The sequence below is a fragment of the Podarcis vaucheri genome (assembly GCF_965113315.1).
Source record: "Podarcis vaucheri genome assembly, chromosome: 3".
NCBI lineage: Eukaryota > Metazoa > Chordata > Lepidosauria > Squamata > Lacertidae > Podarcis > Podarcis vaucheri.
In genome coordinates this window covers 32628459-32652333 of record NC_138761.1, presented here as the reverse complement: position 1 = coordinate 32652333, position 23875 = coordinate 32628459, and the positions used below count along the sequence as shown (strand labels likewise).

Below are 23875 nucleotides of genomic sequence, written 5' to 3'. Positions count from 1 at the left end.
AACCCCTCTTTCTGTTTCCGAGCAAACTATGGGTAGTATTACAAATCATGTAGGAAACAGAATGCTGGACTAGATAGACCTTTGGTTTGATCTAGCAGGGCTCCTATGTCAGGGATGATGGCAGTTGCTATCCAACAGCATGTGAAAGGCCACAGGGTCTCTGTCTTAAAGAATAATGCCAAACTTATTGTTGTTAAAACATCCTTTCTTTCTTCTAAGTGATTCAGAAAGCTGCATGGATACTTCGGACACTGACACAGGACTCCCAGTAAGTGTGTCTGTGTTGAACTGTTGTCTGATGAAATGCATCTCTTTCTATGTGTTCTAAGAATAGTTTATAGTTCTGAAACCAAGTGTATGCAGTGGATATAGATAAAAAGCCTTCAATCAGTAGTGGCCAGCCTTTTCTTCAAACCTACGTGAGATTCAGGTAGGTAGCCGTGTATCTGAAGAAGTGTGCATGCACACAAAAACTTATACCAAGAACTAACTTAGTTGGTCTCTAAAGTGCTACTGGACAATTTTTATATATATTTCAACTACGTGAAATGGACAGCGCCACTCCTGGTACAGTGCATTATCATACATACGTAGCTTCTGCCATCTAGTGGCTTTGGCCGGTTTGCCTCTTATCTATTGAAGCAGGAGACCTGGTTTTGCCATAATCCAAACAATAACGCTCCTGTCAAGGTGTGCCACATACTGCTGCTTGTGTGATTTGTGACACTCACATTGCAAATTGATGTTGGAAAAGGTGTGTGAAAGCAACCCTTAAAGAGAAAGGCATCGCAGAGAGCCAGAAAAATACTAATCCAGAACAGTAGAAATATATGAATTAAAGAAGCGTTATAATGGACTTCCTGAGAGATAAAACTAGGGTGGAAGAAAATATCCTACAGAATGAGGAAAAACTGGATACTATTTACAGCCAGAAATTTTCTGAAGTGCAGATGTCAGATACTTTGAATAATTACTTTATATATAATTGGCAGATAGAGAAACGGACCTTCTTTTTCTATTTCTTATTATTTTTATTATTTTCTTCTTGTCTTTCTTTTTCTTCTTTCTAGACTTTCTTTTTCTCCTTATTCTTTTTCTTCTATTTTTTCTTTGTTAAGATATTTAATGTTTTAGTTTGGGGGGAGATATTTGATAATGTTCTGTGGTTTTCTTTATGTTCTAATAAATATCTATGTTCTTTATGTTCTAATAAATTTTTTTTTTAAAAGTGGGTGAAAGTCAACTACATATGTGCTTGTCCTAGGTCTGCCTTCACCTGGGCAGAAATAAGAAGTGCATGTGTGACTAAAATGCATAAGTGTTATTTGTTAAGTCAGTTACTTGCTGGGGAACTCTTGCCTACCTGTATAGGCAAGAAGGCAAGGGGTTGGTTACAGATCTGGTATATTTATAATGTACCATTCAGTATTTTATGCATAATGTATTCTGTAGCTAAGCACACTAGGAAAAATAACTATGGTTAAAAAAATTCATAACCTTCCATTGATTCTTTTATAAATATATATTATATTTTTCAGCCCTCAAATCACATGAACTCATCTTTGTTGACCTTATACCGGAAAGGAAATCCAGATTCTCTTCCAGCATCTCCCAAGAGTTCGCAGACAATGTCCAGCACTCCTTCACAGAAACCTGGATCGAATAGGCTTCCCACTCAAGCGCCATCTGATACCAGGATCTCAGAAGGTGGCTGGTTTATTGATAAAACCCCAGACAGGAAAGAGGAAAACTTTTTTATCGACCTTTGTGCAGAAGAAAGTGATGGTTCTAAACAGATGGTTGAGGTAATGTCTTGACATTAGAGAGAATTTCTTCCCTCTTTCCTGTCCCATCACGAAAACTTAGGGTCAATAACAATAAAGCGTACATCTAAAATGTACTATTAAAATAGTTTTAGGAAGCTACGTTATTGCAGAGACTGAAACTCCTAAACTAGTATGACCTTTGCCAGCTAAAGGCAGTTATAATGTTGTTGTTGTTTTTAACCCATTTCAGATGTTTTCAAAAACACAGTGGCTCTTGAAGATCAGTGAACGTGCTCAGTCATTGGTTTATTTTTAAAAGAATATTCTGTATTTCTGCATACCACAAGATTCATCTGAGCGCGGGGATTTTCCCCACTTGTTTCTCAGTGACCTGGTTTTGGTTCCATTTGTGTTCTCCTGAATTTGCAGTGAGAGGGAATCTCCTCACCAAAACTGAGACCATTTAAACATCTTGTTGCATTGTTGGCACAAACCCTGTTCTTTGTTTTCAGCCTTGCCTTAGTATATGGCTGGCTGCACATCTAGAAAACATCATTGTTTAACTTTTGACACACGTCCAGACTTTCTTGGCCTTAATCCCTCTGTTGGCACATGTAAAAAGCACCCCAAGGCTACTGGGGGGGGGGACCATATAACTTTTTTGTGTCTGCCTTCCACAACTCCCACATGTTCCAGGTAGTCCTCAGCCTAGATGAGATGTGAATGGTCATGTGGTGTTTCAGGGTCCCTCTTCCTTAATTCAATGGAAAATCAGTGTTTTTACAGCTCTTGTGCTCAATTCTCATCCTATTTGAATGACTGAGAGAATCAACAAAGCAAAACAAAAGCCAACCATGTACACATCAGGTTCTGGAGAGTCAACTGCTTTTTGCAAAATGTTGTTTAAGGTTATTAGTTGCTCATTATCTACAGCTGCTTAGCCCAGAACCTGTTCTTCTCATGTTGCATGAGAAAGCAGCACATAATGTGTAAAACAATATTTTGTCTATTGTATGACAAATCATAATGTTATCAGGGTTGATAGGACCACGCAGGTTTCCACCTTATCTAGCTTGCATTGTTTAAACACCACCACCCCTTAGAGCCTTCCTTGTGACGCACTAAGACTGGGTTTGTCTAATCACATCATTTTGTGTAAAACTTTCTAATCTAGTCACTGACACCCCAGCTGTTTACAGACAATCAGTATCCTCACTTTGGCAGGTGGCCAGACTTAAGGCCAGCTCTCAGGGTCTTTCAGTGACTCACCTCACGAGTTACTAGGACTCACAAATTCCTTGAGCTTGTGACTTTGAGCCTGCAAGACAAGTACGCTCCCTTTCAACTTTCATCATTTGGGTTGCCCTTTTCTGAACCTTTACGAACTCTACAATAACCTTTTGGAGGCGAGGCAGTCACAGGAACATTATGCTTAAGTAAAAGTTTTATTTGTCCTCATCATGCAGTTGTGTAATGTGATTGTACATAGGCTATTTGTGTTATGTAGCATGTGCTGAGATGTGTTGTTACCAGCAATCCACAACTCTTCATATTGCACTTCATATTGTGCAGCTATTGGTGCAATCCAAACCGTGTCTTATCGGAAGTAAGTCGTACTGAATTCAATTGGGCTTTCTTCCCAGGGGTTAAGATTGCAGCCCATTAAATGTATGTTGATGGTACTATATTATTAAAAACGGGGGAATTAGTCAGACCCAAACAACTGCTTGTGTCGTTTTTTGTCCCTGTTGGGGTAACCCTAATAACTTGTGTGCAGCTATATTTTTTGCTAAAAAAGGGAAAGTCTAAATGAATACTGTATGTTTTTTAAAGCTGTCAAATGATGTCATACTTAATAACTTCCGCTGGGCATTTTATTGGCATTTCCTTCTTGGGGTACATTTGGCTTACCAGCTGATTTTTCTATTGATTGAGTTTAAAGGTGTGTTTTTTTAAAAAAATTTTTTACTGCTTTTGGTGTGGCTTACTGGGTAAAGAATGTCAGCAGACTAAATAGAAAAATCTTACTTGTACTCTAGGATTCAAAAGATGTTTCCTTTCTGGAGAAACCCAAGAGGAAGAGAAGTAAAAGGAGGAACGAATCTCAGGAAGTAGATGAAGAAATAGAATCTGCTTTGAGAAAACAGAAGAGTAAGCGACATTGCACTAAAGAATATTTAAACAAAGAAACAAAAAGCCACTGCTTATTCCTCTGGCTCTTTTGTAAATGTAATACCTTGTTCTGTCCAATCTTTTCTTAATTCCACCCCCCCCCCCGTGCTTTCCATGTACTTAATGAGAATACCTCGCAGATTGTGTTCTCGCTGTCCTAGTAATATCTCCATCTTTCCTTACAGTTAAACAGAAAGGGTTTGAGCTGAGAACTTCTTCCGTGAAGTTTGAGGATATAGGAGGCAATGATGACACTCTGAAGGTTAGAGTTAACTAAACTCTGGGCGGGATTCAACTAATGAGTGCCATCAGTGAAAGCCCTGCGCAAAGGCAGTGCTCTCCCTCAGCCCTGCATTTCGCGAAAATGGCTTTGAGTGGCTCAGGAGAAAGGGTACCAGAGGGTAGGAGGAGGGGCTGTTGTGACGGGCAAGTTGAAAAGCTTGCCATAACAGAACAGTCACCTTAGCTCAACATTGAATTCCTCCCTCTGACTGGATAAAAGTTGTCAAGAAAATCACTTATACAGTGGTGCCTCGCAAGACGAAAAGAGTCCGTTCTGTGATTCTCTTCGTCTAGCGGTTTTTTCGTCTTGCGAAGCAAGCCCATTGACGGATTAGCAGATTAGCGCTATTAGCGGCTTTTAGCAGCTTATCTGCTGATCGGATCAGCCGATAAACGGCTTAGCAGCTTAGAAAAAGGGGGGGGGGGAAACCAGCAGGAACTCGCAAGACATTGTCGTCTTGCGAAGCAAGCCCATAGGAAATTCGTTTTGCAAAGCACCTCCAAAACGGAAAACTCTTTTGTCTAGTGAGTTTTCCGTCTTGCGAGGCATTCGTCTTGCGGGGCACCACTGTACAGTGAAAGAGATGAGCATCTACATAATGCTGAGGGTTGTTTCATGCAGCATTATTTAGGTGTAAGGCTATTTTTTAAAGCTGTAATCCACAAATCCTGAATCAGTGCTTTGCCTCGCAGTAAAAGAAATTAAAACTCTATTCTGAGCTAAACTCAGTTTAGCTGTAAAAAAACTAAATTCTACAGACTTGCTTTATTGCATGATTCCGCTTTTGCTAGCAGTAGGAGAGTAAACTGAAGCACTAGCCTTAGATACCTTAGGAATGCTATGATTGCGCCAGGCATTGTTCACAGACTTTCAAGCATGTCTTCAGCCTTCAGGGTTAGAAACTTCCGTGTCTTAAAATGAAAGGTGCACTCTGACCCAAGTGCTATCTCTGCGCTTGTGATAAAGACACATAGTGCAGTTGCAAAGATGAGATAATGCAAATTTACTTATTTGCATCGGTCGGAATCCCTTCACTGGTTGGGTGTGATCTCATATGGTGACAGGGCAGGAGAACACAGAATTCTGGGAGGATGTGGAAACTGTTAACTGTTACAAAAAGTAAGATAGGACAATTTTTTCCCATTTTCACTGTAGGAAGTGTGCAAGATGCTGATACATATCTGTCATCCTGAAGTATACAACTATTTAGGAGCTGTTCCACCTCGAGGATTCCTCTTGCATGGACCACCAGGGTGTGGGAAGACGTTATTAGCTCAGGCAATTGCTGGGGTGAGACTATTGGTGTATACTTTTTCTTGCTCTGCCTTCAAACCTCAGGTGTATTTGTATTTTTAATGCAGGCAGAGATGGTTTTAGGCATGTCTAATATGTATGTGACTGCGCATGTGCACATCGCACTGAACCTGGAAGTGACCAAAAAAATCACAAAAATGTCCCAAAAGGGGCTGGGGCGGAATGGGGTGCTTGCTGGTATTTTCAGTGGTGTTTCAAATATGCGCAGTTTCACTTAAACGCATGGTGCTTTGGAACATAGCCTCCACATAAATGGGAAGTTGTCTGTACACAAGTACTTCTGCTAGTTCTTGCATTCAAGATGTTACAGAATACATTGCAAAGTAATAGCTGGTGAAGCTCAAAACCTGCATTAAAAAAACAAACCTCCGTACAGCATTTCTGTAGCATCTTGAATAACACTGCTAGTGGAAGCACTGTGAAAAGCAGTTTAAAATGTTGAAGCTGCATGGGCCTCTTCCTGCTTTGTATGTCATGGTGCCCAGTACTTTTTTGAATAGGGGGAAAGAATTTTGATACACAAGTTCTCTCTTCTCTTCCTGCAGGCCAGGCCTCCCAGGAGGTCATTGGGTTGCAATCTAGAGTCTCCTCAATTGTTGCCTTTCCTTGTCTTTTAAATGGTACTGTACAAGGGAGTAGCGCACCCTGGATAACTGCAAAATCTCATGACACTGTTATCTGTTAAAGTATTTTTGTGCATTGCCCATTGAATCAAGGTGTGATATTACTCTCCTTTCCACCGTTCAGCCCTCCACGGTAGAGGCTTCTGTAAAATGCCTGAGCCTTGGTTAGTGTCTTTCCTATAATAATCTTACTTTGTGTTCATTTGTGTTTGTTTTTCTAGGAGCTTGAACTGCCAATACTCAAAGTAGCTGCTACTGAGATTGTGTCGGGAGTGTCTGGTGAATCGGAACAGAAGCTAAGGGAACTGTTTGAGCAAGCTGTGGTAAGACCAGCAGAAAAGAGTCTTAAAGCCTTTTATTAATTCACTTGACTCTGAATCATTTCTACACACAAATTTAAAAGTGGAGAAAGGTGCATCCTCATCTAACATCCTGACAGGAAGGCAAATTTCCATGTATCAGAATACTAACTGTGGGTTGGCTGTAAAATTGTCCCACTTATTTTTTTGTAAAAAATAATATATAGCTGAAACGCAACCCCTTTATGTTGTTGTTTAGTCATTTAGTCGTGTCCGATTCTTCGTGATCCCATGGACCAGAGCACGCCAGGCACTCCTGTCTTCCACTGCCTCCTGCAGTTTGGTCAAACTCATGCTGGTAGCTTCGATAACACTGTCCAACCATCTCGTCCTCTGTCGTCCCCATCTCCTTGTGCCCTCCATCTTTCCCAAAACCGGGGTCTTTTCCAGGGAGTCTTCTCTTCTCATGAGGTGGCCTCATGCTGGTGCCTCAGCTTCACGATCTGTCCTTCCAGTGAGCACTCAGGGCTGATTTCCTTCAGAATGGATAGGTCTGATCTTCTTGCAGTCCATGGGACTCTCAAGAGTCTCCTCCAGCACCATAATTCAAAAGCATCAATTCTTTGGCGATCAGCCTTCTTTATGGTCCAGCTCTCACTTCCATACATCACTACTGGGAAAACCATAGCTTTAACTGTACAGATCACTGCCTTGGATCACTGCCTTGCCATGGTGAAGGGGCTTGAATAACTCAGAGAAGCTATGAGCTATGCCGTGCAGGGCCACCCAAGATGGACAGGTCATAGTGGAGAGTTTTGACCAAACGTGATCCACCTGGAGGAGGAACCGGCAAGCCACTCCAGTATCCCTGCCAAGAAAACTCTATGGACAAAGACAACAGGCATATAAAAAACCTCTTTATAGCTTCTATTAAAAATCTCCACTCAATAGAATCAAAACCTTTTTCTGCATTAGAATTAAAACCCAAATATTGCCTTTGCTGCCAAGTGTAGTTTTTCTAACATTTCATGATGGTTGTCTTCCAGCTATAAATTTTGTTCAGTATGGTCTCTAAGAAACTTATTTGCTAAATAATATTGCTGCCAAAATCAAATGATCTGCATTCAGCAGGCATGTAGATCTTTATGATTCTAGTTTCTCCAGGTTCTTTTCTACTTTGAATTAGGATGCGTCTGTTTCTTTATATAGTCTGTTATGCAAAAGCTTTTAGAGGAAGTTGTTTTAATGTGTGTCATATTCTAGCTCTGACGTACAATAACTTCTTTTGAAACTATTCAGACAATACACAGTGCTTATGAGTTTGAAGGTCACTTTCTCTTTAGTTTAATGCTGGACATTTTATATTGTCCAAACATAGTGGTGTGTTTTGGTAATTGGAATCAACTTCCTTTTATTGACTCGATCCACAGTCAAGCAGCTCTAAAAGTGGTGCATATGCCAGTTTAGCATTGCACCGCCATGTCCCTTATTAAAACCTGTATTTTCCTGCAAAGGAGAAAAGCTATTTTGGTTTTGAATAGTAGTTTTTTCTCCATATAGTAGTAGTAGAAATAAAATGATGGCTTATGAATAGACACAGAAAAGGGTGCAGTCCAAATCCATTAACTCAGTGGGGTGTGGTTTTTTTTGCGGGGGGATATTGGATTTGACCAATACTGCATCTTTCATTTTTGTATTAGTGCTGCTGTTAGTCCATGCAAAAGGGGGGGAAACTGTTTATTGAATGGATTTGGTAAAAATTAAAATAAGGAAGCACCTGCAATTATTAATTGTGGCTCAATGTGTTGGGGAAGCAGAAGGCGCAAGTGGACATTATTTTGATAACTCTCATTCATTCTGTCACACCCCGACTCTCTTTTCATGTGTGTATTTTATTACGCTTATACCTTTGGTAGATACCCTATGCAGACCTCTTTCCAGCACAGAGCACTTGCTAATATATATCCGATTGGGTGAAAAGTTTTGTTTTAACTTTTAAAAGTTGGTACCTTGCTGTTCTTTCAACAAGTATTTATTTGAAATTATAAAACAAAAAAATCATAATATGCTAAGAGTTACTTAATCATTTTCTGTGTTTGTGCTGATTTCTTTTTTTATCATTATTATTTCTAGGCCAATGCTCCATGCATCCTCTTCATAGATGAAATTGATGCTATCACACCCAAGAGAGAAGTTGCCTCAAAGGACATGGAGCGGAGAATTGTAGCGCAGCTTCTGACTTGCATGGATGGTCAGGGATTTTTAATCTAGTAAAAGTGCTCTATCAAACCCACTTTTTAAATTGGATCTTGCTCTTTAGGTGAAATTTCAGCTGAATATCATGTCAGCTGGAGATTTCCAAGTACCAAAGCAAATTACAGAGGAGTAATTTGTGATAATCTTTACCGAAAGCACAAAAAAGTGGGGTGTGTATCTTGTGGCACCTTAAAGACTAATTGATCTGACGTGGCAGGAGCTTTCAAGGGCCGGAACTCACTTTGCCAGATGCATTAGATACTTTCAGATGACAACCGTGTTTATACATGCTGATGGGTCCAATGTTGAACCTCTAACCTTCCACATGTTGAAGGACTCAATTCAATCAGCCACAACCAGCATGATAAGACATGCTGGGAGCAACATCTGTATACCTGGTATAGATAGAAAAATGTGCCAGAAGACCACAATGTCAAGCAATGCAAAAGGCAAGAGTTGGCTGTGTCACGGTATTATGCAGAGAGCACAGATGAGTACAGAATCCAATGAATTGAATGCACAAGGTCTAGTCAGCCTGGTAATGACTTTCAAAAGAGCAACTCAGTAGGAGGTGTTACAACCAATCAGCATTTCTGAGTAAATTAACACTATCGTTGCTATTCTGAAGGGTCATTTAGCATACACAAAAACTGGTTAAATTTGTCACAAAACTCCCTCCTTTATATTCTTCTCCCGCTCCAATTGTAACTGTGTGTCCTCTTGACAAGTGAGACCCCAAAAGTGTATGCAGTAATAAGATTTGTTAATCTCTAAACTGTTGCGGGTGGCGCTGTGGGTTAAACCACAAAGCCTAGGACTTGCCGATCAGAAGGTCGGCGGTTCGAATCCCTGTGACGGGGTGAGCTCCCGTTGCTCGGTCCCTGCTCCTGCCAACCTAGCAGTTCCAAAGCATGTCAAAGTGCAAGTAGATAAATAGGTACCACTCCAGTGGGAAGGTAAATGGCGTTTCTGTGCACAGCTCTGATTCTCCAGAAGCGGCTTAGTCATGCTGGCCACATGACCCAGAAGCTCCCTTGGCCAATAAAGTGAGATGAGCGCCACAACCCCAGAGTCGGTCACGACTGGACCTAATGGTCAGGGGTCCCTTTACCTTTACTGTTAAGCTGTTGCAAGACCCTTTCTGATAAGTAGGTGTTGTAACATCAATAGTGCAGAGACAATTGCTCCACCCATGTACTACATCAAGGTATAGAAGGCAAATTAAAACACACCACAACATGGACAGATACTATTCCCATCAACTTGGATGTGTGACTAGCAGGTCAGCCCTTGTTAAGCTTGGTTGGGCCTTGAACTTGCCACACCAAGACACTTGAGAAAAGGGAGATGGTACCCTTTACCTCTGTTGTAAATCCAGCCCAATGCCTCCAGTACCTGTCCAAACGGTTGTGATGAATTATAGAAAGCTATAACAACCCAACAAATGCTGTTGCTACGGGAAGGGCAAAAGGTCTACTTCGTGAAGCCAACTGGGAGAGCATAAAATTCCTTCCCAGCTTTGGCAAGTGATGTTTGTCCATAGCAAGATCATGAGCAAAACTGCAACATGACAACTGGTAGAAGGCGAGTCGGTGTCAGTGCTAGTGGGACCCTAAATTTATAGCTTGGGCACGGGACAGAAGGAAGTGGTTCTCGCGCCACCTTGCATTGAGGCCCTGTTCCCCAGAAGCTGACTGGTGTAGCCAGGAAGCAGGATTGAATTCTCTATGCATCTGTGCATCTGTTGATTGGCAGGGAGTTCAATCCTGATCAGAAAGGGTTTTGCACTGAAATCCCGGCTAAAGGTCTCCCAGCCCCATTTCATTTTAATGGAAACTGCTTTCTGCTCCTGGAGCAAGGGGAGCAAGCTTGGATCTCGTGCCCATCACCTGCTTTTGGGAGATGCATGCCTTACTGCCCGCGAGGTTCTTCAAAGTCCTGGTGTTTGGACTTTTAAATGCCAAATCGGGTGATTGACAGGCAGGTGGCCCTGCCCCCTGTCAGTCTTGGCCTATAAGGCCAATCCTGATGGAGATCTAGCATGCAGAGTTTCCTTACCTGTTTTTTGTGTTCTTCTCTCCTAGCCCAGTATTATCACTGCCAAAGAGCTATAGCAGACATGCTGCGCAGTCCCAGCATTCCCTGTAGCATCATCGCTAGTAAAAGTTGGTGGTACACACCTGAGTTGTGTACTGAGGGTATATAGCACAAATAATGCTTTCCTAACAGAGAGCCAGTGTGGTGTAGTGGTTAGGAGCGGTAGTCTCGTAATCTGGTGAACCGGGTTTGCTTCCCCGCTCCTCCACATGCAGCTGCTGGGTGACCTTGGGCTAGTCACGCTTCTCTGAAGTCTCTCAGCCCCACTCATCTCACAGAGTGTTTGTTGTGGGGGAGGAAGGGAAAGGAGAATGTTAGCCGCTTTGAGACTCCTTCGGGTAGTGATAAAGCGGAATATCAAATGCAAACTCTTCTTCTAACAGCAAAGAGTACTTTCCTTTGCCAGTTCCCTGTGAGTTTATTGTTTTTCCTTCATCTTTCAGACTTGAATAATCTGGCTACTGCTGCTCAGGTCCTAGTAATTGGGGCAACCAACAGACCAGACTCACTGGACCCAGCTCTGCGACGTGCAGGAAGATTTGATCGAGAGATTTGTTTGGGGATTCCGGGTGAAGCAGCCAGAGAGAAGTGTGTGAGCTTTGCTTTTAAAGTTGTTGTTTTTTTAAAAAATGTTCAGTTTATGGCTTGCTAGCTCTTGAATCCAAACGTTTCTCTTAAACTTTTAACTAAAAAAAAGCAAATATAGCTGCTGCTGCTTCTGTTGTAGTACAGGAAAAAGTCTGTGTCAGATTTTTCCCTGTAGCGTAGACGTCCCAATTCAGACATTTGGCCAATAAAGCAATAATACGGAAAGAGTAGCATGGCTTGTTTAGGATTTTTTGAGGAGTCGATGCCTTCATGCTATGTTTTCACATAGATTTATTCATTTTCTATTCAGATGCTTTGGTTTTGGTTCACCTATTACAGGAGTAAGCAGATTAAGGGCTTGTGGGATCTACTTCGCTTTTTACTAGGACCTCGAGACTCACCCTGGTGCAAAAGACAATAGAATTAAAGAACTCTGAGCCCAGGAAACTTGCTTTGAGTAACAGACTAAAAATCTATTCAGCAATCTAATTTGGGACACTGGAGCGGGAGGAAGAACATTAATTTTGTTACTGGTATTGTTTAAAGTTTATGCAACGAAAAAATGGATCATTCCCGTGGATCTCCTGCAAATCATGCAGAAATCCACCAAAGTTTAATAAATTATAAATATCTCTGCCCCTTTCATAAGCTCTGGGACAAATAATTCAATAACTTATGATTTTCTTTCTTTCTTTATTTCTTTCTTTTGTAAAGACTAAAACTGTAGTAACTTCTTCCTTTTTCTTCCCTTTGCCAGAATTCTGAAGACATTGTGTCGAAAACTTAGATTGCAGGAATCTTTTGACTTTGGTCATTTGGCTCATTTGACCCCAGGCTACGTCGGGGCTGATCTCATGGCCCTGTGCCGTGAAGCTGCAATGTGCACTGTGAATAGAGTTCTCATTAAGCTGGAGATGGAGCAGCACAAAGTCCTGAGAAGTAACGAAAGGTCATCTGGACAAAACATGGAAAAGGATACTGAAGAGCTTCTAAGACAGGTTATCAAAGAGCCAGATCTTCCCACTATGGTATGTATTTTCTTTGTATCCTTTCCCTGTATCCTACTATAACTCTTCCTTAACTTTTAATATTTCCCACTTGGTATATGCATCAGTATTTCCTTCATTAGGGCAAACTTTGCAAAAGCCTGACAATGGTCTGTTAGGAGATGCATGTGGTCCTCCATATGTTGCTGAACTACAATTCCCATGAGCCCTAGCCAGCATGGCCAAAGGCTAAGGTTGCTGGGAGTTGTAGTCCAACAATATTTGGTGGGCCAAAGGTTTCACAGCCCTGAACTATAACATCACAAAGTAGCAAGCAAACTTTGGAGTTCTCCAGAACTCATTTTTGGACTGGATGTTCAGTAAAATGATGAGGGAGAACCAGATATACTTCCCTGAGTTCGTTGGAACAAGCATGGGATTAAAATGTAGTAATTATAATAGTTATATTATATTTACTTATTTGCTTCTTTTATTTAATTATGTAGGAAGAATTTATGAAGCACTTGATTCTTAAAAAAAACCTAAGCAGTAATCAATAATATAAAAATAAAATTATGTACATTTATTTTTAGAAGAATAAAGATGTGTTAAATTGAAGGGCAAGAATTAATAAATGGCAAAACCTAAAAGTACAAAGAGCAGTGCAAATATGTTCAATTAAAGAGATTTTTTTCCTTTTTTAGAAAAGAGCCTTGGCTTCTAAAGGTCATGCATAAGCAAAAAAACAAAAACAGAACCATAAACTTTTATTGCGCTAGCCAAAGGCCATGACATCTTCCAAAGAAGGGGGGAAAAACACCAGTAGCTACGCATGCAGTAAAACCATGATCACATCCACCAGAATTCCTTATTACGCAGAATAAAAAGTAATTCTCAAAGAAATGTGCAGATTAGAGCTTGGAGTCTCCTTCATAAGCCAATAAGACATGAATCTCTGGCATTCTCTTGGAATACATAAACACATTAATGGAATGCAAGACAGTGAATTGCCTACTAAAGTTAATTATAATAATTATAATTTATTATTTATACCCCGCCCATCTGGCTGAGTTTCCCCAGCCACTCTGGGCGGATCCCAGTCAATGTTAAAAACAGTAATTTTTTAAATTTTTTTTAAAAATTAAAAAAATTAGTTTGTGCTTGTCTTGAACTCAATTGTTCCTGCAATATTTCACTACAAAAGGATGCTGTTAAGTAACTGTAGTCTTTGGCCAGTTTCAAGCATGTTGTAATCAAGCTCCTGCCTTCATTGTTATTTATCCATACATGATTAAACTTTAGGAGGTTCTCCCTCTAACCTGTTCTTGTATTTCCTGCTACTCCTGATCTTTCTTCTCTAGGATGAATTGCAGAGGCTACTCCAGTTGCTAAAGGAACCAGACCCCCTTGGGGAAGATCAGCTGCAAAAGCTATGCATTGAGTTGAATGATTTCATTGTTGCGCTCTCTTCGGTGCAACCCTCTGCCAAGAGAGAAGGCTTTGTTACAGTCCCCGATGTGACGTGGGCGGATGTGGGCGCCCTGGAGGATATTCGGGAGGAGCTCACCATGGCAATACTGGTAGGGGCTGGACACGGCTACAAAGTCCTGTTAATGCACGCGAGGCTGAAATAGCTTCTGGAGGTTAAGCTGCGCGATTCTGCCAGGGCAATTTTGTGGGTTTTTCGCTTGAAAGAATATGAGAGGAAACGAGCTGCGTTCTTGGCCTATCGAGTTTGCAGGAAGCAAGAAATGGTGTAGTGGTTTCACTTGGAAATGGAGGCTTATTGATTAAAGTGTGACATTATAATTAGTCAGCAGCTTCCTTTTCCAGTCAAGTCAGAATGTAGTTTGAGAAACAGTAAGAGGAAGCAGTACATAGAAAGGAGACATTGCAGTTCCAAGTACAGTGGTGCCTCAGGTTACATACGCTTCAGGTTACATACGCTTCAGGTTACAGACTCCGCTAACCCAGAAATAGTGCTTCAGGTTAAGAACTTTGCTTCAGGATGAGAACAGAATTTGTGCTCTGGTAGCACGACGGCAGCAGGAGGCCCCATTAGCTAAAGTGGTCTTCAGGTTAAGAACAGTTTCAGGTTAAGTACAGACCTCCGGAACGAATTAAGTACTTAACATGAGGTACCACTGTAATTCTTTCCGTCAGACTCCAGCACCAATGAGTCTTGGCCAGGCCTAGCTAATGGTCAGAGAGATAGGAGCCATAGTCCTGCAGCAGTTGGAAGGCCACAGGTTCCCCATCACTTGTCTCTAGTATAGTCCTCTTGAGGACTGAACTGTTCCTTTTTAAAAGGAGAAACAAGTGCTATAAAAAGTAACTGCAGTTACTGTGCAGACAGCTGTTACCAGATACTTGGATGGTGGGAAATGCAAACACTCCCTGAGTTGGTAATGCATAAAAACAAACCAGTCCTTTTTTAATTTATGCTTGAGACGTGTAGGTGTAACACTGGCTCCTATATCCCATGGTTTACAAATTGGGCGCCAGGCTCGGGAGTAATAATAATAATAATAAAACTCATTATTTATATCCCGCCCATCTGGCTGGGTTGCCCCAGCCACTCTGGGCGGCTTCCAACAAAACACTAAAATACAATACCCTATTAAACATTAAAAGCTTCCCTAAACAGGGCTGCCTTCAGATGTCTTTTAAAGATAAGATAGCTACTTATTTCCTTCACATCTGAAGGGAGGGCGTTCCACAGGGCGGGTGCCACTGCCGAGAAGGCCCTCTGCCTGGTTCCCTGTAACTTGGCTTCTCGCAGTGAGGGAACCGCCAGAAGGCCCTTGGTCCTGGACCTCAGTGTCCGGGCAGAAGGATGCAGGTGGAGACGCTCCTTCAGGTATACTGGATCTAGGCCGTTTATGGCTTTAAAGGTCAGCAGCAACCCTTTGAATTGTGCTCAGAAACGTACTGGGAGCCAGTGTAGGTCTTTCAAGACCGGTGTTATATGGTCTCGGCGGCCACTGCCACTGCCGCATTCTGGATTAGTTTGTAGTTTCCGGGTCACCTTCAAAGGTAGCCCCACGTAGAGCGCATTGAAGTAGTTCAAGCGAGAGATAACTAGAGCATGCAGCACTCTGGCAAGACAGTCCGCGGGCAGGTAGGGTCTCAGTCTGCATACCAGATGGAGCTGATAAACAGCTGCCCTGGACACAGAATTTACCTGCGCCTCCATGGACAGCTGTGAGTCCAAAATGACTCCCAGGCTGCGCACCTGGTCCTTCAGGGGCACAGTTACCCCATTCAGGACCAGGGAGTGCCATGTTGCCCCACACCAGAGAACCAGCAGCTGCTGGGAGCTTGCTTCTCTTCCTAATAAAAAGCCCAACAAAACTTTTCTTCTTTTGGAATAGCCTGGTTGCTGTGTTTTTTATAAGACCTTCCATATCCCCATTCAGGCTTCCTATCTGAGTGTTTGTGTCTTGTGCCTTCCGTCAACTATTGGTATAGGTTTGTGTCTTCTATTGGTTCGTGTCTTCCGTCAACTATTGGTATAGGCTGCCCTGCCTTAGAGAGGGCCTTTTGAGAGCTATATATTTTATGTAAGTTTTGAAACCCCTTTCATATTGAGTGGCCGCCTCCAAAGGGTACAGTCGAGTTGGGAAGCAGGACCATTCCAGAAAGTTCTATTTGGCTCTTCCTCTCTCGACTCTTTTCATCCCAGCTGATCATTTTTATAAGGACTGCTATTAAATTAGTGTCTGAGTTTATATCTTTTTCCTCTTCACTTTATAATCCTATTTAATCTTTTGAGCAATATATATTTTTTCTGCAGATTTTAAGCCTGTGGATAGGGACTGTCTTATGAATGCCACCCTGGAAGCCTTTTTCAGCTAAATAGTTTTTAAAAAGCGGACAAAGAGGCCTAGACAGGGCTGGAGCAGAGTCTACTTCACCCAAGTTGCCTCAGCACTTGCTGCCACCTCCCCTTGTCCTTGACATGTTGTATGCTGAAGATAGATCTCTTTGAGACCCAAGAGAATTTTTTTTAGGACCCACCCTCTTGTGACTGTATTTCTTTAAAACTGCCTTTAATATCGTATTTTAAATTGTTACCTACCCTGGGACCTTATGGCAAAGGGATGTTGAGGATGATGGTGCTACTACTACTATTATTACTAATAATTACACTGATTAATTCCACCCACGCCTTGGCCATCTTTGAAAGCATTCTTTATAGATAATGTCAGAGCCCAGATGCCTCTCCCCTTCCCCCAGCCATGTAAATGAGGACTTCAGCCTGGGCTTCCTTGGTGCTCGGCATTCCACCATGCCATCTCTGGAGCAGCCACATGTTTGTGACCTGGTAGTTGGCTGCTTGTTTGTGTAGGAGTCGTTATGCATGCTGTGTTGACTTACGCTGGTTTGATGGTGCTGGGGCCCAGCACCAAAAGTGTGGGAGGTTGACTTTTCAAAGACTTCTTTCCAAGCAATATTCCTCTACATTGAAGACCTTACAACACACAGCGCCATCATTTGCAGGCCTCGGTCGATACTGCTTCTTATCAGTTGTCACTATGCTTGAGAAGACAGCAAGTGCTGTGAACACAAGTTATCTTTAAGCTCTTTTGGACAACTTTAGCAGGTCTTTTCTTTTTTCATGTAGGGCAGGAGTGGAGAATCTTTTTGGCTCAGCAGGCCAGATCTTTCTCTCCCACACCCATGGGCTAGCTTTGACAGCTGGGCAGAACCATCTACCTGCCAATCATCTGAGGTCATCATGTGGGGGGAAATAGTGACCAAGCAGGATAGAACCCCTGGACAATCAGCTAATGAGCTGCGGGGGGGGGGGTCGGGTCAATCATACTTTCTGCCATATCGAACCTGCTCATCAGCTGACATCACCTGCCCATTGAGGTGATCTCACCTGGTTGTCAGGTGGGCCTGGCTTCAGAAAATTGGAACTCTGGTGGACCAGGATTTGTCTGAGGTTCCCCAGCCCTGATGTCCTGTTGAGACTTTTCAGAATCTTTCATCTGTACCAAAGGCGTGTCTCCCTTGGGAGGTTGTGGGCTCCCCTTCCTTGGAGGTTTTTAAGCAGAGGTTGGATGGCCATCTGTCACGGTTGCTTTAGTTGAGATTCCTGCATTGCAGGGAGTTGGACTAGATGACCCTCGCGGTCCCTTCCAACTCTATGATTCTATAAACAGCTGGCACTTCCATTTTCACCCACCAGCAACTCTTGTTACAGGCACCCGTGCGGAATCCTGAGCAATTCAGAGCCCTTGGCCTCTCGGCTCCAGCTGGTGTGTTGCTTGCTGGCCCTCCTGGTTGCGGCAAAACGCTACTTGCTAAGGTAACGTTGATATAATCATAGTAACAGCTTGTACTAAGGGATATGGAATCACATTAAATGGGTGTCTCACATCTGGAGCTCCACTGTGTGTCTTGCGTCTGAACCAGCTTGGGCCTCTTGAGTATGCCTTGGACTTGTGGGTCTCTCCTGAAGATCATTTTGCACTTGTTTCTGTGCTGCAGGTGTAAAGCAATCAGGCATTGCTACAAAGTAATTGTGTGAAGTACTCCTACAAGATGCACTGGTGGCCACTAATTTGTGTGGCTTGGAAAGGGTATTGCCAGGCTTCAGGGACTTGGTGTCCTCCCACCCTTTGGCAGTAGATAAGCAGAACAAAGCGAAAGGAGTGTCTTACCAGTTAGACATTTTAATGATCATAGCAAGAGAACAAAGAATCCATCTCTAGGAATGAAGGTGTTCACCCAATTAAGGATTCCACCCACTTCCCCCCTTGTCACTTCTGTGTCTTGCAACCTGATCTCGCAGCCACTGTGCTTTCTGTGCTGCCGCCTTATCTGCTTTCCTTGATCTTGGACTGAGCGGATGGATGCTTTCCAGCAAAAGGGAGTCTGTTAACTCTCTCTCTCCCAGTTCTTCTTCTCCTAGCTGTTCACCACCCAGTTCTTCCCAACTTCGGTCTTCTGAACTATGTCCCTCTGCAAGCCACTGTTCCAAATCTAAACTGTCCTCCTGCTCCTGGGAAGATTCAGGATCCTGAGCAGGGGGAGGCTCCCTCCATTCCTCCTCAGTGCAGCCCTCCTCAGCATGATCCCTTACAGGTATTGAGTAAATTCATGGAGGATAGGAGTCTCAGAGGATATTGGTCCTGATGGTTAGAAGGGAAACCCCCATTCTTCCCATTTCCCCCTCATTCGCATACAGTGCTGTGACCTGGTTTTCTTCAACCTGGTGCCCTCTAGATGTTTTGGACTGCAGCATAGCCAAGTAGCCAGGGATGGCACTTGGTTGTACCAGGTCACACCATTTTTAACCAGCTCGGTCTGCAGAGCTTTCGGTCATATAAGTGGTTTGCTGCGCCTCTTTCTGAATTGTGTTATTCTTTTTCTTCGTAGGGAGATGATAGTTCAGGGAAAGGACTCCGGCTCCATGACAAGAGTACATGCTTGTATGGAGAAGATCCCTGACATTCCCCTCCTATAGGGCTGGGGTAGATTCCTGGAAGCCACTGCCATCATTGTTAATAACACTGAGCTAGATGGACAAATGTTCTGATTCTGTATAACCCTGTATTCCTGGGTTATATTTTTGTGTGTTTTTAATGTTTGGTGTATTGTTAGATGCCAGAAGGGTCTTCATGGATGCAAAGTGAGGGCAAAATATGTTGATAAAATTAGCATATGCATCTCTTTATTTCCTTGCCTCTTCCCCAGGCTGTGGCAAATGAGTCTGGACTGAATTTCATATCCGTGAAAGGCCCTGAACTGTTGAATATGGTAAGTTCTGTTTGTTGTGCTCAGTTGTCACTGATTTGGGGTTTGCAGGGAACGTGAAGTGTTTTGATGCTGAGCCCAAATTGACTTTACCAAATCCATACTATTAGCATACGTTTTTACAGTGGTGCATTAGAGCTGCTGGCTTGCAAGTGAAATGACAAATTGAATTTGGTAGTTTAATGCTAGCCTAATTCTATGCACCTCTCATGGTTTAGGGTGGGAGGATTTCTGCATGCACTGTGGTTAGAGAGGACTTGCTTGAAGCTCACAAAAGTTAAAATCTTAAACGTCCTTCCCCAGCCTTGTGTTTCAGATGTTTTGAACTGCAACTTCCATCAGCTGCAGCTGGCATGGCTAAGATGACTGAAGCTGAAGGAAATTACAGCTCAAAATATCTAGAGGGCACCAAGTTGGAGAATACTGATCTTGAGGGAAAAGCAATATCTGAACAGGCCCTTTTGACAAGCCTGTTCAAATGATTGGGCATATGATACTTATCTTAAAGATCTTACAGTGATTTCCCCTCCTTACTCTGTCCTTTTCCAGTATGTGGGGGAAAGCGAACGTGCTGTACGTCAGGTTTTCCAGCGTGCAAGGAATTCGGCGCCTTGTGTCATATTCTTTGACGAAGTTGATGCTTTGTGTCCCCGGAGATCAGACCGTGAGGTGAGCCTAAAAACACTTCCACCGATAGCTTAGATCCACCGAAGGACTGGGGGAATATGTAAATAGGTGTCTTTTGTCAGATTTATTTGCTTTCACAATAATCCTATGAACTGGCTGTTATTCCTAGAAAAGAAATTAAGTAACCTGATCAAACTGCCATAATTACTGTACTTTTCGCTCCATTGGATGCAGTTTTTCCCCTCCAAAAACTGAGGGGAAATGTGTGTGCGTCCTATGGAGCGAATGCAGGCTTGTGCCCCATAGCCACGCGCAACCCCTCCGGCAGGGAGAGGCTGCACGGGGCTATGGCTTCTTTAGCTCCACGCAGCCTTTCCCGGCAGGGAGGGATTGCGCGGGGCTAAAGAGGAAGCCAAAGCAGCCAGCGGGATCCATCCCGCTCGCTGCCTTGGCTTGTGCCATAGCCGCATACAACCCCTCCGGCAGGGAGAGGTTGTGCGCAGCCTGTACGCTGCTCTTTGGGGCTGGGGAAAACATTTTTTTTATTAACATAAAAAACATTTTTATTTAACATTTTTTCCGGTGCGCCCTATGGTGTGAAAAATACAGTACTTTCAAGGCCTCAGGCCACATCACCTAAACCTAAACCAACCTGCACACTGATTCATTTATCCCTTCTTTAAAGCTGTTAAGTTTTTAAATAGCAGCAACTTCCTTTATTTTCTCTTTGCCAAAGTAACATCCCAATTCAAATCCTATGGGAACCAAAGTTCTGGCCCAGTAGTCTTGCACAAGATGCAAAATATTCACCATAGTTAGTGACCTGAAGGCCTGAAAGTGTGATCCCGACCTGAGGGCTTCAACCAAAGACGCTCTTGTTTATAAGACTTACCAGGTTCTCTGTAACATTGTGACTCTTTGCACCTGGAAGACAGCAGACCTCCAGGACATCCCTTTACCTCTACAAACTGCTGCCTCTGTGCCCCTCAGTCGGGAGTCATCTACCACCACCCCATCTCTTTTTCTCTGGGAAGTGGCAGGAATCATTCTGTACATGGTACCTTCCGCAGCCATCTCGGTGTATTCTGAGGTCTGCAATTGCTTAGCACATTCAATCTCAAAGCAGGCTAACTTTAACCCACTGGTTTGGAAGCTCTGTTGTGTAAACTAACCATAGTTACTGTAAACCAGATAAAAACAGCAATCTGCATTTATGAGAAACAAAAAGGCTCATTTGTGAGGGGATGGGCTAGCAATTTATTAGTTTACATGGGACAAACGAGAGCTTAAACTAGTGCTTAGTATTTTTTACTCCATCTTTCACTTGAAACAGCTCCCAGAACGTCTTACAGGTACCAGTAATAATATTAACAAGGCTATGAAAATCCTGGATGACCCTAGAACGTGGATGGTGGACTGTATCCTTACGACCTCCCCCCTGCCAAGTTTGACTGAAGGATGGGGCCACCCCTTTATGACATTGTGACTAGCTCAGTTCCCCTCAGCTGGTCAGCAGTGTGAGTCAGCTAAGATGCGCTGTCAGCATCAAGCAGTTTCTTTTTAACATCTTTTTGTCATCTTTTCAATTCACTGCATAGTCGGGTGCCAGTGTCCGTGTAGTGAACCAGTTGCTAACAGAGATGGATGGCCTGGAATCTCGTCGTCAGGTTTTCATTATGGCAGCCACCAACAGGCCAGGTAAGAATGGTTAAACAGTTGTAGCTCCACCTTGGGAGCCTTGTGTGGGTGTCTGTTCTGCCACTTGTACACGTGTCTGAAATCAGCAGCTTAAGTACGGCATATGTTAATTGGGTTGTTGTTTTTATTTTGTGTGTGTGTGTGTATATTTTGTGATTTTTATGTTGACCTTGTTCTGTGAGCTGCCCTGAGACCTCCGTGTATAGGGCAGTATATAAATTCAATAAATAAGAATAAGAATAAATAATAATAATGTACGTGGTTTATACACACAAACACAGGGAAATTGTGTGTGTAAAGTAGCAGTTCTTTTAGGGATTTGAGAAGCAACACACTGTGTGCATTTGAATTTTGGTGCCTCTGCTTAAGAAGCTGGGATCTGAGCTATGGTCAACAGCTTTGGAACAAAGTCAACAGCTTAATATTGTGACTTGTTCCGAAACCATTAACCATAGTTTCCCAGGGTGGATGAAATGTGAAACCATAGTTAATGGAATGTTTCCTGGGTTGTTTGCTGGCTCACATAAAAAGACTGCATGTGCAGCCAGGAGGAAGGACTGGAGATTGCTTGACGTACCCATGGCCTCTCGGGTTGCTGGTGTACCTAATGAGCTCTCTGAGGTGAGGTGTCTCTAGGGAAGCTGTCCTAGGTTGTCGTCTCGAACCCAGCTAATAGTCTGAGGGCAAGCTGATTTTATCTTCTCCCTCCTCCTTGATAGTCTGCGCCGTTTCTTGCTGGTTCATTTGCTGAACAGAGGCAAGTTTTCTCAAAAGCCTGATGGTCTTTTCCAGTTGTCCCTGCTTTGCCAGAGAGGCGCAGGTCATCTTCTTATTCCACTAAGAACCATAAAAATGAAGTCAGCTCAAAGCAGAAATTCAGTGATCTGACTAGATATAAAGAAAGTAATTTCATAGCTTATGCAGATTTAACCTGGCAGCAGTGGCAAGGGAGCAACTCAGTGGCTATACCTACAGCCTGTCTGCTGTGATTAACTCATGTGACCCAGTCAAGAAACCAGGATGTTCAAGGTCACAATATTCCCTAATATAAAATCTACCCTTTCCTCTTTTTGTTGGTGCAGAACCATTCCTAAATGGAATTAAATCAATTAAAATCCTCATGGGCATGAAAGGGGAAGGTAGGGGAGCAAACAAGTCCAAGGTTCACCATGAGTCTTATACCCTGGAGGGAATTGTTTCCTGTTACAACAGAACTGGGCCACTGTGTTTATGCCATATTAATCTTTACCAAACTATGAGAGGACTCCTTTCAACATCTAGGATGGCGGAAATGAGTGGTCAGCCACCTGTGTCCTTCTTTTGACTTCAGGATTCTGAGTTATCAGATGTCTGCTACTAATCTAGAGTCCTTTTTTTAGAGTTAACTGTGCCAGCTACCTAAAATAAACACACCACTTGCTTCTGGGTAATCAACATAATATGTGCATAAACCCATAATTTTGCGGTAAAGAAGAGGTATGTAGTGTGGTAAATGATGGCATTCCTTCTTTCCGGAAAGAAGGCACTTTGAGAAATGTAGTTTTCTGTTCTCAAAAGCTTCCTGTGGTCTGCCTTCTGGGTGTGTCTTCCTTGTGTGCTTCCAATTTTGAATCCAGAGTCTAAATAGGATTTTACCGTTTCTCCACCAGATATTCTAGATCCAGCTATTTTGCGCCCAGGAAGACTGGATAAAACACTCTACGTCGGTTTGCCACCACCTTTGGATCGCCTTGCCATTCTAAAGACTATTACTAAAGTAAGTGTGTGTGTGTGTGTGTGTGTGTGTGTGTGTGTGTGTGTGTGTGTTTAAAACGATGTCCTTGAAAGTTGCATGAAACAAAGTAATTTCCCCTAGAGCTTTACCTTACTCAGAATAGTTAAACCTAAACTGAATGCATAAGAATAGCATTGTTCAACTGCTGAAAAAAGAAATAAATCCTTTACACTCCTTAGTCTAATTTCCAATATCTACTGCTCCTTAATCAATGATGCATAATCTGGTACAAGATTATGACATTCTTCATCTCATAACGTAGAGATGGGGAGCCACTGTATTCTGCTCTGGTCAGACCACACCTGGAGTACTGTGTCCAGTTCTGGGCACCACAATTCAAGAAGGACACTGACAAACTGGAACGTGTCCAGAGGAGGGCAACCAAAATGGTCAAAGGCCTGGAAACGATGTTTTATGAGGAACGGCTAAGGGAGCTGGGCATGTTTAGCCTGGAGAAGAGGAGGTTAAGGGGTGATATGATAGCCATGTTCAAATATATAAAAGGATGTCACATAGAGGAGAGAGAAAGGTTGTTTTCTGCTGCTCCAGAGAAGCGGACATGGAGCAATGGATCCAAACTACAAGAAAGAAGATTCCACCTAAACATTAGGAAGAACTTCCTGA

The 23875-nt window shown here is 42.8% G+C and overlaps 1 protein-coding gene across 1 annotated transcript in view; it reads left to right on the top strand.

The window, feature by feature from the left end:
* Positions 1-23875, top strand: part of NVL (nuclear VCP like) — a 41625-nt gene that overhangs the window by 5224 nt on the left and 12526 nt on the right. Inside the window, exons 5-19 of the mRNA XM_082217468.1 lie at positions 220-268; positions 1539-1805; positions 3806-3917; positions 4124-4200; positions 5377-5511; positions 6380-6481; positions 8591-8708; positions 11254-11398; positions 12156-12426; positions 13746-13964; positions 17597-17701; positions 19093-19155; positions 19702-19821; positions 21378-21477; positions 23127-23233. Coding sequence (XP_082073594.1) covers positions 220-268; positions 1539-1805; positions 3806-3917; positions 4124-4200; positions 5377-5511; positions 6380-6481; positions 8591-8708; positions 11254-11398; positions 12156-12426; positions 13746-13964; positions 17597-17701; positions 19093-19155; positions 19702-19821; positions 21378-21477; positions 23127-23233 — 1990 coding nt within the window. The remainder of the gene's footprint in view (positions 1-219; positions 269-1538; positions 1806-3805; positions 3918-4123; positions 4201-5376; positions 5512-6379; positions 6482-8590; positions 8709-11253; positions 11399-12155; positions 12427-13745; positions 13965-17596; positions 17702-19092; positions 19156-19701; positions 19822-21377; positions 21478-23126; positions 23234-23875) is intronic.